This window comes from Copidosoma floridanum, unplaced genomic scaffold, assembly GCF_036245765.1.
Source record: "Copidosoma floridanum isolate Cflo_tuat_1 unplaced genomic scaffold, Cflo_Japanese_pri ptg000020l, whole genome shotgun sequence".
Classification (NCBI taxonomy): domain Eukaryota; kingdom Metazoa; phylum Arthropoda; class Insecta; order Hymenoptera; family Encyrtidae; genus Copidosoma; species Copidosoma floridanum.
In genome coordinates, this window is record NW_028321897.1 from 19,123,797 (window position 1) to 19,137,738 (window position 13,942).

The 13,942-nt window shown below is 36.3% G+C and overlaps 1 protein-coding gene across 2 annotated transcripts in view; it reads right to left on the reverse strand.

Annotated features, from left to right (window-relative positions):
• RecQ4 (RecQ4 helicase) overlaps positions 1–13,942 on the reverse strand; it is a 275,707-nt gene that overhangs the window by 68,639 nt on the left and 193,126 nt on the right. For both annotated transcript variants that reach the window (XM_089593850.1, XM_089593849.1), the window contains one exon: positions 9,981–10,306. In XM_089593850.1, coding sequence (XP_089449976.1) covers positions 9,981–10,306 — 326 coding nt within the window. The remainder of the gene's footprint in view (positions 1–9,980; positions 10,307–13,942) is intronic.

A 13,942-nucleotide genomic window follows, 5' to 3' on the forward strand; every position in this document is an offset into this window, starting at 1 on the left:
TTGTGAGAGAAAAATTATTTTTGAATTATACAGATGTACTTTTATAGCATGGTGATTCTCGTAATCGAAAAAAATAACGTTGTTGAGATGCTGCAGAGCAGTTTCTTTTTTGTAATAAATAACGTTAACGTGCAACGAAGTCTGATCCTCATTTTAATGTTGAGACTGTGTCACGTTTTGTACGTGAAACGAGTAATTTTTGGAGGAATTTAAAGTGGTCAAAAGTTCTATATGCCCAAGTGAGTTTTTCAATTTATTAAAAAACTACACATGTACTTAGTAAACGAGGATTTGTAGTACCTCGCCACATATGTATATATTCTTGTAATCGCCGCGCCACGAATATGTACTAAAAGTATCGTCGTCTATTGTTGTAAGCAGCGCCGCATCGGAGTGTATGTGTATGAGCGGAAGTATATGTGTAGGAGCAAGAGTAGCTAGCATGACTATCAATATACCTATGTACAGAGTTACAGTGCGACAGTGCGCGAGGCTGCACTAATTGGTGGACCTAACGCCTCACTTTTGTAGTAGCATTCGAGCAAACCAGAGCTCCCAAGTTTTTTCGCGATTTCGGTAGTTGAGAGAGAGAGAATCAAGAGAGAAGGAGAGAAGGACAAGGAGAGCCAGCGACCACGATTAGCCAGCCATACCCGACCTTGCGCCCGACGACCAAGGAGCCATCACCACCGTCATCAGTTGTCAACTGCATGTTTAAAGTCATTAGCCGATTCAGTCGCTAAAGAAGGGAGTAAGATGGTTAACCCCGAGGTAAAGTAGCGTGTAGCGTTGTCGCGAAAAGTAGTGTGAGGGAGCGTGTGTGTGTATCGGCCGCATGTAGTCAGGGTGAGCCGCAGGAGCCGGCTCCTGGGATTGTGCCTCGAAGAAATCATTAGAGCGAGAGCGGGTGATAGAGAGCATGATTGTTGGAATTCGTGCCGTGGCGTAGCACCTGATCACGACGAGATTTTGCGGGCCTAGACGCCCACGTAAGTGTAATAACGAATAAAGTGAACTTAATAATCCAAGAAATCCGCATTTCGTATTGTTATTTGTAGGCCATTGCCAGACAGCGTTTTCTTTCAGGTCATGGGACTCGTTTCTCCCTAGGAGAGTAGCTTGCTTCTCGACAGGCTACCCCCGGCGGGACTTCCTCTGGTGGTCCTAGGTGAGAGTCTCCAGGAGCCGAGCTGACTTTGGCCGAGCCACGAGCGTTGTTAAGCGGTGGTATTTTGCGCATTTCAGGGGCAGTGCCTTTCGCATCGTTTTGAGTGCAGCCATCGGTGATAATTTCAGTGTCTTTGAGCGTTGCTTCAGGACCGCCATGGCCGGGACACTCTACATGTAACACGGCAAGAAAATGCAACGTTACCAGCGTTACGCCCTCCAAGACATGTGTAACGTTGTCAAAGACCGTACTGCCTACCATCCTTTTGTACACTACTCTAAAATACTTTGTCCTTAAACATAAATAGTAAAACACTCTCACACATCGACACTGACATACTTCTATGCTGATAACAGGTCACGATGGTAGTTGAGGCTGGATACACCCACCCACGATCCTACGCCGCACAGTAAGAGATTTTCTATTTTTTTGTGAAACAATTAACTGCGATCGAACGAAAAATGTAGAATCATAATTCTTCAGTAAAGATAACTGAAATGTGTTGTAGGATAGAGGGCAATCATTGAAAAAGCATAAAAAGGATTTTATAAAGTTAGGAAATTTGAATAGCATATTCATTTTCTAAGAAATCAATACTAATTAGAGTGATTTCGTTAAAAATAATACATTAGTCTTCACTTTTCTAATCTATCAAAATTTTTAGTAAAAAAAAGAAGGAAGTACATACGGTACAATTTTTACTAAGTTTAATGATACATAAGCTAAAAAAACTTTGATAAACCTTATTTGGATTTTATTTCAGATCTTCGATAAAAAAAAACACCTAAAAAACTAAATAAATGAAGAAGAATAAAAAAGATGACGAAATACTTCGAATAATTACATTTGTAATTAATTTCCATCATTGCAACTTAAAAAAAATTTAAAAAGTATTATTATCTTAATTATATATATTTTTTTAATAATATAATGAAGCAACACTAGAGTATCAAACTATTTTTCTTTAATATACAGATTTATGGATGGCCGAAAGCCAGAATATTTACTAGAAAATCAGTCTTGCTCAAGCGCTCATACCAAACGCACGCTTTCTGCGCAGGCCCGTTATGCATCTTTGTTACTCAGACTTGACTTTCCTTTATACGGCCTTTTTCAGGGCTCCCTCTTTTCTTTTTCGGTAACTGCGACTCAGTCGCGACTCCGGACTGTGTTTCCATTAATCCCTGCACCCACGTACACACCATACTCAAGGGTGACCCGCTTGTCTGGCCCTTTGCAAGGGCTCAGCCAAACGAATATAACAGTGGCTAGTTGTCATTATGACAAATTCTTTTGACTTGTTGTTAGAAGAAATAGACTTGTCATATTCCAAGATGTCCCTGTTTAATAGTGCAAGTGTCAGTGCTAGTAAAATTGTCTATGGTGTTACACAGTTTTCCTTCTTGTCAAGCATAACAGGCAGCCAGCCAGTCGTCCAGCAATTCCTTGAGAAGAACAGCCGAGATCTCCACGTTTTCCGCCACAAATCACAGCGTGATCGCAACCAAATCTGTCAGGACACAATAGTACCACCCACGATTGCCAAGGAACTCGACAACCAGCAAAGACGGATCGAGTACTTGGAAAAAATAGTGAGTGAGTAGTTAGTTTAGCTGGAAAACTTCATCTAGTAAATTAACGCACTAAACCACTTCAGCGAGGAGAAAAACGCGTCTATTGCAGCACTCTCTGCAAATTCCCCCCTCACCGCACAGATTCCGCTCCTAAAAGGCTCGGGACTCGTTGAACCGTCACCCGAAAAGTGTGACTCCCTAAATCTTTCTAATTCTTCCACTCTGCAAGTTTAGCAATTCCCTTCGCTACCAAAAATAGCTTGTGACACCTCTGCAAAATCCAAAGTTATAAAGCCAGCCCCGAAAAGAAGGTGCACACATAACTTTGATGCGGAAAACTCCGCAGCAAAACCCCCTAACATAAAGAAAGAAAAATCTTCAATCGCACCTTCACCACTACACTCTTTCTAAGCGGGGAAAACGCATTCGACGGTCACCTTGAGGACCCAAAGCAGCGCGAGTTATAAAGTACCCTCTGCCCGTCATGTCTATCGCATGACTAAGGATGATCGAACGTGGTCCCGGGTCACAGTGTACCTCGATGCGTCGGACCCTAACTTCCAGGCCATTTATGACCTTACGTCACTTGGGGGCACTTCTGTCAAAACCGAGCAGAAGCAAAAATCCAACGTCATTTCCGGGAGCCACCGCTGCCAAAAGTTTAACCATACGGCAGCCTACTGTCACGCCGCATTCTCCTGCAGTTTCTGTGGACAAAATCACGCCACAGCAACCTGTATTGAAAAGGACTCTGCTCAAGCAACTCCGCACAGTGTGAACTGCAAAGGTGAGCACTACACTTTCCACCGGGGATGCCCAAAAATTCCCCAAAAAGGAGCTCCTGTGATTAAAAAAGGCTCCGTTCTTCTACCTCCTTTTGTAAAACCCACCCACCGTACTACAGCCCAAGGCTCATCCACCACCAACCCAGGGATGTCATATGCGAACGTAGAATCTTCACAACAAAAACAAAATCAACTAAAGAGTATCCAGTCTCGAGGACTTTTTCCATTAGAATCATCTCCCTCTATTCTCCTCCCAAGGACAATCGTAACCTCGAATGCATAACCTCGCTGTTTGACTGGAACATCCCTACGATCGTGGCTGGCGACTTAAATGCCAAGTACAAATCATGATTTCTGATAAAAGACGAATGACACAAGTAAATTAAAAATTTTTAATTAATATAAAGATTACGAGTTGTTTAGCATAGAACTATTAACAGCACACTTTATTGTTACCTTGACAGTTGCATATCTGAATAGTATGCATAGTAAGCACATGTAGACCCGAATACACAATGCTTTAAGGACAGGAATGGGTAAGGAAAAAGCTAACTGTCAAAAAGGTCAGTTCTTTACTCATACAAAACTACGTCAACCACCGTATAGATCTGAGAGGCTTGTCTACGTATAGTTTACAAATTTTTAGAACGAAGTTTTTTTATGTCACGTGCTTGGGAGGCTGGAATTTTGAAAACGACAGATTTCGCTTACTAGAAGTCTGTTCCTCCTAATTTATTTCATTTCCCCCCTACACACTTGCCCTCACCCTGTCTCTTTCAACCATGCTGCACTAGTCTCCTGCACACCTCCTCTTATCACTCCCCGTTTTGCCTCGCCCCGCCATTCCCCTTCACACTATTAATTCATCATTTTCTATATGCGCAAAATATTAAAAAAAAGCCATGAAAAAGGCCTACCTGGATGAGTACAATAGAGATAGATAGATAGATAGATAGATAGATAGATAGATAGATAGATGTCTTTATTTATACTCAGATACAAAAGATAATTACCACGCTTGTTTTGTGTGGCAAGTGTAACAACAATATAATATATAACAATATAATAATGTAAACGTAAAACAATACAAATGGTCACAAATTTTTCTGGCGAAATATCACAGTCAGGTTTCTTCGCTTATCACAGCGTGTCAACTTAATTCTAATTACATGGAATACTGGTGCGGTATGCAATCTGTAGTGATATCTCGCAATGCAACGGCGTATGTTTTAATACAAAGATAATAATAATAATAATAATATAATACTTGTGCGCTAGACTTATCTTTCAGTCAAGTTATAAAATACAATAAAAATTAAATAGTTAAGTCAAGAAAGTAAAGATAAGTAAACATATAACAAAATCATAGCAATACACGGAGCCTGGACTCATTTGACACTCAGAGGTACACGCATATACACAATTTTCACGTCACGATTACAACAATAAAATAGGGACGAATGCAAATAAATAGACAAATGTATATGGTACATGTGTATAGGGGACGGCACAACAACTGGAGTCAATAAAATAAAATAAATGATATGATATTAAGACAAACATAAGTAAAAACAAAACAAAAATAAAATGTAAAACAAAAATACAATGCATATTAATCAGTCCAAGCGTGTGAGGTGCTGCTTGACTGCATGCATGAACCTTGTTAAGCTGGGGAGGCTTCGGATCTCGAGCGGAATTGAATTCCAGAGCTTGGCTCCAGCTACGCCAAATGACTTTCGTCCTCACTCAGTTCTCGCGTATGGTACGGACAGTTCCCGCTTTTCCTCGCCCCTCACAGGTCTCCGATGGGTGTAATTCTCGAAAAGAGGTAATAGGTAGTCCGGGGCTCGCAGTCGCAGGATCTTGTACAGGACGATGCTCATGAAGTAGTCCCTGCGTGTGTCGACCCAGAGCCAGCCCAGCGCTCTCCTGTGAGGGGTGATGAGAGAGAGAGAGAGAGAGAGAGAGAGAGAGAGAGAGCAAGCGCGACAGCAGACGATCAATGGCTCCCTCTATCTCAGTTACTTTTACAGGTATTGCCAAAATGCCTTTTTTATTTTTTTCTCAACATTTTGCGGTAGTCAAAACAAAATTAAAGGTGCTTATTAATAGAAAATTTTTCACCCTACACGCTGATATTTTTGTTTTTTCTGTACATCGAACCATTAAAAGATATAATCAAAACGAACCTTAAAACGCAATTTTACCCAATTTTAGTATTATTAGACCATTCGAAAATAATAATTTCTATTTCTTTTAAAATAGGCAAGCTCAATAATATAAAATATAAAAACGCCCTATTATGGATCAACTGTTTAATTCAGAATTTTTTTTGGTTGGAATCCATAAGTAACAAGAACAGAGATCAGATCGGCATGCTGCGTAGCACAATCAATAAGGTCCCTGACTACCAGTCCACACGATTTGGGTTTGATTCTCAGAGTCCGTAAAATTTGAAAAATTTTTTACACATATATAATACATAATATATGTGTGTACGCATGTATATGGTATATGTACAATGCATGTATGATTTTTACTTATTATATACTCTTCTATATAGCTATAATATACGGGTAGTACCCGTTACAAACGAGAGAGGGGCAGAAGTAAACGTGTGGAGAAAGAGATAGAGAGCCAAACTGGGCCGAGCCGAGCCGAGTTCAACCGGAGATCGTGCCATCGCACGGGTCGCTTCACCGTGTCGGTCGAACCCCCAAGCACGCCAATAGACGTTTCACATCAAAATTATTTAGAGGTTATGATTAGCAAAATTAATTACATTAAAAATACTTAGGCATATTTTTAATACCATTGCTCTGCTTCTGTACTTGCTTTGTTTCGTGGTAGAGCGTGTTATATCCCAGAGTTACGTACCCAGTCCGGGGGCGTCTTCTACAGACATGTGTTGGAGAGGCCACATCAGCTGCCTCCATAGACGGATGTATCTAGATAATTCGGTGCGAATCTCGGAGTGAAATTTATTTCTTTCAGGAATGGAACCTCAAGCAACAATCACAGAAAGAGAGAACAGGGAAGACAAGCTAGAGCGGGTGGACTCCGATATGGAATCACTGGTTTCTGGCTCCATTGGAGTTGGCAAGCCTGATTGGAAGGCCCAACTTATAGAGAGCGCAGAATTTTCGTTTACTATTCTCGTCAAAGCAGTGTCGCAGCTGAAGGTGCTTTTTGCAAAATACATCAGCACGGCAAAGACGATTGAGGACAACCTCGGGCTGGCAACAGCTGCTGTAAGCTTCATTCAGCGCCTTTAGACAAACCTCAAAAGAAAACATGATTCGCCTTTGCACTCTACAACAGCAAAGGTTAGAGAAAAACACAAAGAGGAAATGGGGGCAGGGGAAAGAAACTTCAAGTTCAAAGGAGACCCCTAAAAAATCCTCAAAAAAGGCAAGAGATCCTGGTCTAATAAATGGATGAAGTCAAAAAAAAGGAAAAGAGAATAAAGGCTAAGAAGATTAAGTCCCCAAGGAAAAAGTACATCCTTCAAATATCAGGGGTGGTGCCGAGCTTGTGTAGATCAGGTGAGGACGTGTAACCTATATTAGTTAGTTATTTTCATAGGCCATCGCTTGAAGGGTGAGCCATAAAATAGTTTTAGGAAACGGGCGGTTCTGAAGATATCCACAACGCTAGATTTTATCGTCATGGACTCTGGAACTTTAGCAACGTTCAGGCGGCCCATAAACCAAGGCGTGATCATCAACCTTATGCTGGCGAAGCTCATTCAAGACTCACTGCATGAGCCTATGGCAGCTGCACCTCCTCCTGCTGACTTAAGCAAGATAACAAGTGCAGTGGAGGTAGAGGCTCCCGTAAGTGGCACTATGAGACGTGCCAAGGAATAGTGTGACGAGTGTATGTCTAGCAGGACCGCTGTACGGGACCAACGTTCATTCAGGCTTGGGCTATCGAATCACGCTAAAAAGATACAGGGGTACTTTCAAAGCCTTTCTTCTTAGATAGAGTGGTCTTGTTTTGCTAGACATGATCAATAAATATCCCTCGCGTTGAATTGTTGAGCGAGCGCTAGAAGATCTAAAAGCTCGTCTTTTTGGACACGGGTCAACCACCTTCCCTGTTTCTGTCATCACTTCCTTGAGTCAGTGAATAAGCCAAATGGCCCGATATAACGAGAGCTTTGAGACAACAAAATGTGCCAGACTATCTTCGAAAGACACTGGAAATTTATTTCTAAGATCAAGTACTTCGGTACGTCACGAAGGACAGACAAAGAAAGTGGACGGCTATATTAGGTCAGTGGTCTTTCATAAGAAGAAAAAGTAGAGAGCCACCGCACAGGACACTAGCATTGCTGAGTAGGTTATCTAAGGCAACAAGTTTTTAAAGACGAGTTAAGTCTAATGCGGACTCATACTGAACTGAGTACATAAACTTATCATCTAGGAAACACATCAACCAAAAATGCAGCGATCGAAGAAAGAATAGACACGGGTGTCGATCCTTAGGAACCATAAGTCCTTTTCAGGACTTGAGAGGATTGGCACCTCTAGCAACTGTTGGCGAGCTTGCTTGTAAGTGCTGTGAGAAGCAATGATCTCTCTAATGGCTCTCTTCTAGAGTCATGTTAACGAGGTTCTAGGGCAGATCATAATTCACACAGCATCGGGAAAGGAGTTTAGTAAAGATTGTATGTCTAACAAACCAAATTTATAGAATCCCACACTACCATAGTCTCCATGATTTTCAGAAACGCATATACTCTCCCTTTAAAGTCATTTTTATTATGAAAAAACGAACATCGGTGATTGACTGGCTTGGTGTGACGCAAAAAAGTTCACGAGGGTAAGATATTTGAAAAAATATTATAGCCTGTGATCTAATTTTAAGCTAGAGGTGTGCTAAATTGGTCCCCCTTCAATTGCACTTTCCTACTTTTGGCTTACATTCTTTCCATGTATTAGAGGAAGGAAAAGATATTTATTATCTTTGCGATTTTCAAAAAATATTTTTTACAACTACATGCCAATAATAATAAAATATTATCACTACTACAAAAAACGGTAATAGTTAACGATGATTAACTGATAGTTATCAGATTGTCTTGTGATGATATTCGGCGGTTTCATCTCAAAATTACGCTTAGAAATTATAGTCACGATGATTATGGTTGCTGTGCTAACAATGGAAGTACTAGCAGTAATTATTGTAATAAAAAACAGTAAAAGTAAATAAAACTAATAAGTAGGAAATGGTGATAGTATTGTGCCCAGTGATCGTATGTAGAAGTTCAATCTTAAGTCTACGCTTACAATTTGTAGCTTTGCTGATAAAGATTTTTATGCCAACAGTAGCAGTATTAATACTATTAATAATGATTTTAATACTTAGACAATAATTATAGCAATAACAATTATGATGATTATGATAATAAATTAATGGTAACTGAATTATTGAGAAAGGAAATAAAGAACGAGGGCTCATCTCTGGGTATTAATTGTTGTGAGCTATGGTGTTTTGGAACCATCTGTTTGAGCCTGGGAGAGTGTCTTGAAATGAAAGCACTGAAAAAAATTTTGACGCCTCCATTCACTTGCCTTCCCGGCTAGATAGAAAAATGGATAAAAATGCATATATACGATAAATAGCGTCACCTTATTTTAAAAATATTAGGAATATTATAAGGATACAGTGAAAGATTATGGGGCATCATTTTTCTTAAAGCAGTAAGAGGTTCTAGATTTTAAGTAATTGCAAAAAAATTTTTCAGTATTAATGTATTAACATCTTATTAACTGTAATGTTTGCAAAAAAAGTTATGAAATATTTTAAGGCTTGCAATTTGTGGAATGCAGGATCGAAAAATTATTTATAAGAAGCTAGTGAGTTGTAAATCTTCCATATTGGGAGCTCTGGGGGCCCAACTAGCAACTTGAGTTATACGAATTTGTAAACTAGGGTTAGTTGATTTTAAGATTTTAATAGTTTATCTTTTTACTGAAGAAAATGCATAAAAATAATGGGTGTTAAGAGCTCAATGCTTCAAAATATTCATATATTAATAATAATAATATAAGGATATTTAATATTGATTTTAATCTAGTGGTATTGAACAACTTAGAAATCCTGTCCGTGGAAAATAAATACTTCAGTGAGTTTTTTGTTGCAAATTAATTGAGGAAAGAATTAGTAATGGTTTTTTTTAAATGCTGGTCCAACTGATTTTTTGTAATAACATTGCTATTATCAAATTTAAGTGATATAGTCGCGTGTGCGTTTATCCAGACAATAAACAAGCTACAAGTTTTATTACTAATAATATATATGACAGCAATATTCAAATAAAATCATAATTCAGAGGGACGTTAAAATCTTAGTATTATATATTGTCTCTTTTCCACTTAAAATCAAATTTGTATAAGTAAACCAGGTTTAAAATAATTTTTATTTAGTTTTAGGAAAATTGCATACCTTTTCAGGAGATGATGTGGAATCCCATGTAACACCAGATGGTTCAAAGTACTTTTTTACATTGTACTTAAAAAGTTCTGATTGCACTTGAATTCTATTATCCCATGTCAAACATTCATTTACTGAGCTGGAACTGAATTCTCGACATAATTTAGAGAAATATTGAAGTTGACGATGACATAGCAGTAAGTGTGATAAATTTTTTTGATATAACGATTCTAGAGCTTCATCCAATTCAGTTTCATCAAAATTACCAGGAGCTCGAACTCGAAAGCATAACGTACGATATGCGACTGAAATGTTTGCAAGAACTGTTTGACAGTCAACTGAAAAATAAAACATACTCATAATTATTATCAATACAACAGGTAAAACATAGTTTTCAAAAGTACTATTATGTATATCCATTAATAGGTTATTGCTTCTAATCCTCATGATAAAAGTATTACAAAAAAAAAGAAAGTTAGAATATTTATACAACAATAAAGTTTACGAGAAAAAAATTAGCAATGCTCTGTTTACCTGATTGTATGCTTATAAGTACGTAAGCATTTTAGTAATCAACTTATTATATCCAATATGTACAAAAACATAAAAAAAGCTTAAACTGCCGCACAATAGCATAAACGATTTTTTTTCCTTAAAAACTTTTTAGTTAAAGCTTCAATAGTATCAGAACGACCTGTATTTTTTTTTTTTTTTAAGTATTTTATTCACCACAGATTTCTCTGTCCTAATCTGCTATTTAAATTTTTTTATTATATGCCTATGTAATTTAAAAATACATACTTTATCGTCCACACGTTTCTCTAATAATTGATTACACCTAAAACTTTTTAATCTTAGCATTTCTTTTAGCGATGATTATGCTCAGATGGTCGTAAGCTCGGCATTTATGGTCAAATAAACAAATAAATAAAGCAACAATTACTAGAACTGTAGTATGATAGATGCCAATAATTAGACAAGGTATAACAGAAGTTCTGAAATTTTAGAAAATATAGTACATAGAAATTTATTTGGCTGCTAATTGTAAGTGTACTGATCAACATTAATAATTTAACATGAGAATTCATACACACAAACAAAATTTTTTATTGTATTTTTTCAAGAAAATCAGGGGGCAAGTATGTAAATTAGTTAGCTAGAACTAACGAAAACTGTTGAAAAAAAATATTATTAATTAACTGCATACTAACAGCAATTATCGTTATTACGCATGACTTTACTAGCGTGTAGATAACACGACAAAAAACCATTGAGTGTCGATGTATGCTTACGGCTCTTATAACCCCAAAACACAGAAAGTCTTACGCTTAAGGTATTTATAACTTTAAAACACTTCCAATTCCATAACGGCCCTAAACTTTCTAGGGCTTATCATTATATTTGAAATTATAATGATTGTTAAAAATAATTAACACTGGATTTTAAAGTTTTAAAAGCTTGAAACTAAAACTTTGGTAGCTCTGAAATTCTAGGAGCTTTGATTATTAAACTTAGTTATTAAGGGATAGAAAACTAAGGTTATGAGAGCTCATTGCATATAATTTAGAACATTTTAAAACAACAAGAGCTTTACACTGTTTACTAGAGTTTGAATCACGTAATGAACATTCACTCTTTCTCTGTGTTAGTATAAAATCGAAAATAGCTGATTGTTTGTTAAGTTACGTTCCTGCAACTAAACCTTTTTAATAAAATAGCATGCAGAAGCAAAGTTTTCTGGAATAATAATTAGATATTACTTTATAAAAAAAAAAAAAAAAAAAACCAAGTAGAATGTATAAGTATGAAAAACGTAAAAGCAATCATAAAAAAATTATGAATAACAATACTCCAAACGATAATTACTTTAAAATTAATATTTAAAGATTTACTAGAAACACCGTATTTTATTATACAACCAAAAGATCCTGGTTTTATTGCAGAAAGACAGACAGACAAAAGAAAGTACAGACCCCTAGGAACCAAGTAGTTCAATCAATAATCTTATAAGTTCACGTAAAAAAACCTACGTAAATTATTAATCAGCGAATAACAAGATTGTTATATTCTTGTAAAATTGAAGTAAAAAAATAAATTTGGATGGTAAAAATAATAAGTTCTAATTATTTCTAACATCAAAGAATCAAAATTATCAAGGGTACTTTTTATAACTTTTTGTAATTTTTAACAGTGTAAGACCAATTCTTATGCTTTAAAGAAAATAGGCTAAAGTTATATCTTATACGATATTTAAATGTAATCGGAATTTTTTTTCGCAATGCTTGAAAAGAATTCAAGTTTTCTTTAATGTTTTTTTTAATTACGCTAAACCTGATAAAAATCAACCAGTTTTTTTCGGTTTAGTAGTCACTTTCTGGTAAGCATAAATTTTGCACTTTCATTTACAGTTAATTATGATCCACAAATATTTTACTGTAAAAATAACATAGAAAAAACCATTTTATTTAAGACAAGGTGAAAAGTTTTAATATAATAACAAAGATATAAAAAATCGATATCTAACTAATAAATTCTAAATATCATAGCTATACTTATTATAATGCTTTTAAGTAAAGACAAACATATAAGATGATATGATTCACATGATATACTTACGCTCAACAAGCAGGTCACAGCGGGACAAATCGAAGTTTTTGAGGAGAAAAATATGAATAAGTCTCTAGCCTCGAAATTTGTGCAACAAAGGCTGAATAATAGCTCTCACCTTAAAGAGCAATGTTAAGTCATGCAATTCCGAATTTTTTTCTTAAAAATTCGGACGATAAAAAATAATTTAAAAATTCGTTTCGACTTCCAGCATGTTTAAGTATAACATGTATTTTTTTCACTGAGTGAATAAATCTCCTTAAAAAGAACTGAACATTTTTTAAGAATTTTGGAAAACGTTAGGCTCTTCAGCTTTAAGTCAATTACGGAGAGGCAATTTTTTTTCGACGTTATGCATACTCTTATCTCTACTACCCATGAACATATGAAGCATGGATATTTTGTGTTACCTGACTGTAGTCCAAAAAACATAGATGAAATCTTTAAATCCCCACAGGCTTTCTACTTCTGCTGCTTGTAATTAATTGCATTAAGGATAGTTTTTAGATTTTCAAATGATTCTTTCAAGTATAGAGAATAAGCGATGAATAAAGTAGTGCAGTAAAACTGCTTTCAAACTCCTCTTAGATGAGTCAATAAATAATGTCCAATTTTTAAGATCGTACATTAATCCTAATTTTTACATTAAGCCATTTATATGACTGCAATAAACGTAATTATCTACTTAAAAAAAGTATTCAACTAATAATTTTTCCTGATACTTAAACCATGAGAAAGTAGTTCCAGTGGCAAGAAGATTTATTTCCTTTAGTCGTGAAAAAATCTCTAACCTGAGTATTTAGTGCAGCTCAATCGAAAAGAATTGGCTCGGAGTCAATTTTATCATTGTTTGAATAACAATCATCATCTTAAGCTGTATCATCTTTAACTTTTTGCTGCAAAATAGGAGAAGTCGGAGGTTTATTGTGAGAATAATAAGGCATTTTTTTTGTTACACTTGTAACTTTTTTATATTGTATTTTATAGCATTTTTACTACTAAAATCAAACGTTTTGATTAAGCAAAAATGACAGTCATCATGACTAAAAGGTTCATGCCAAATCATAGGTGTTTGGAAAGGCACTGGCGGCACTGTAGTTGCAGCATCATTCCAACGATTTAATGCCACAACTCATGAAGCATAAGCAACACGTGAGACCCCTGCCTTATCTTGGTAAGAAATTGGTACATTGAAGTAGATCTTGTAAGAGCTCTTAATTTTTTAATTAATATTAACCTTTTGCTTGTCAAATGTGAAACGGCCATAAATGTAGCTAAATTTATTAGGGTCATTCAAACATATACGAGATCCCATACTGAAATGAAAAAGATGTTGGGATACGGCTAAACGTAAAACCAACTAATTT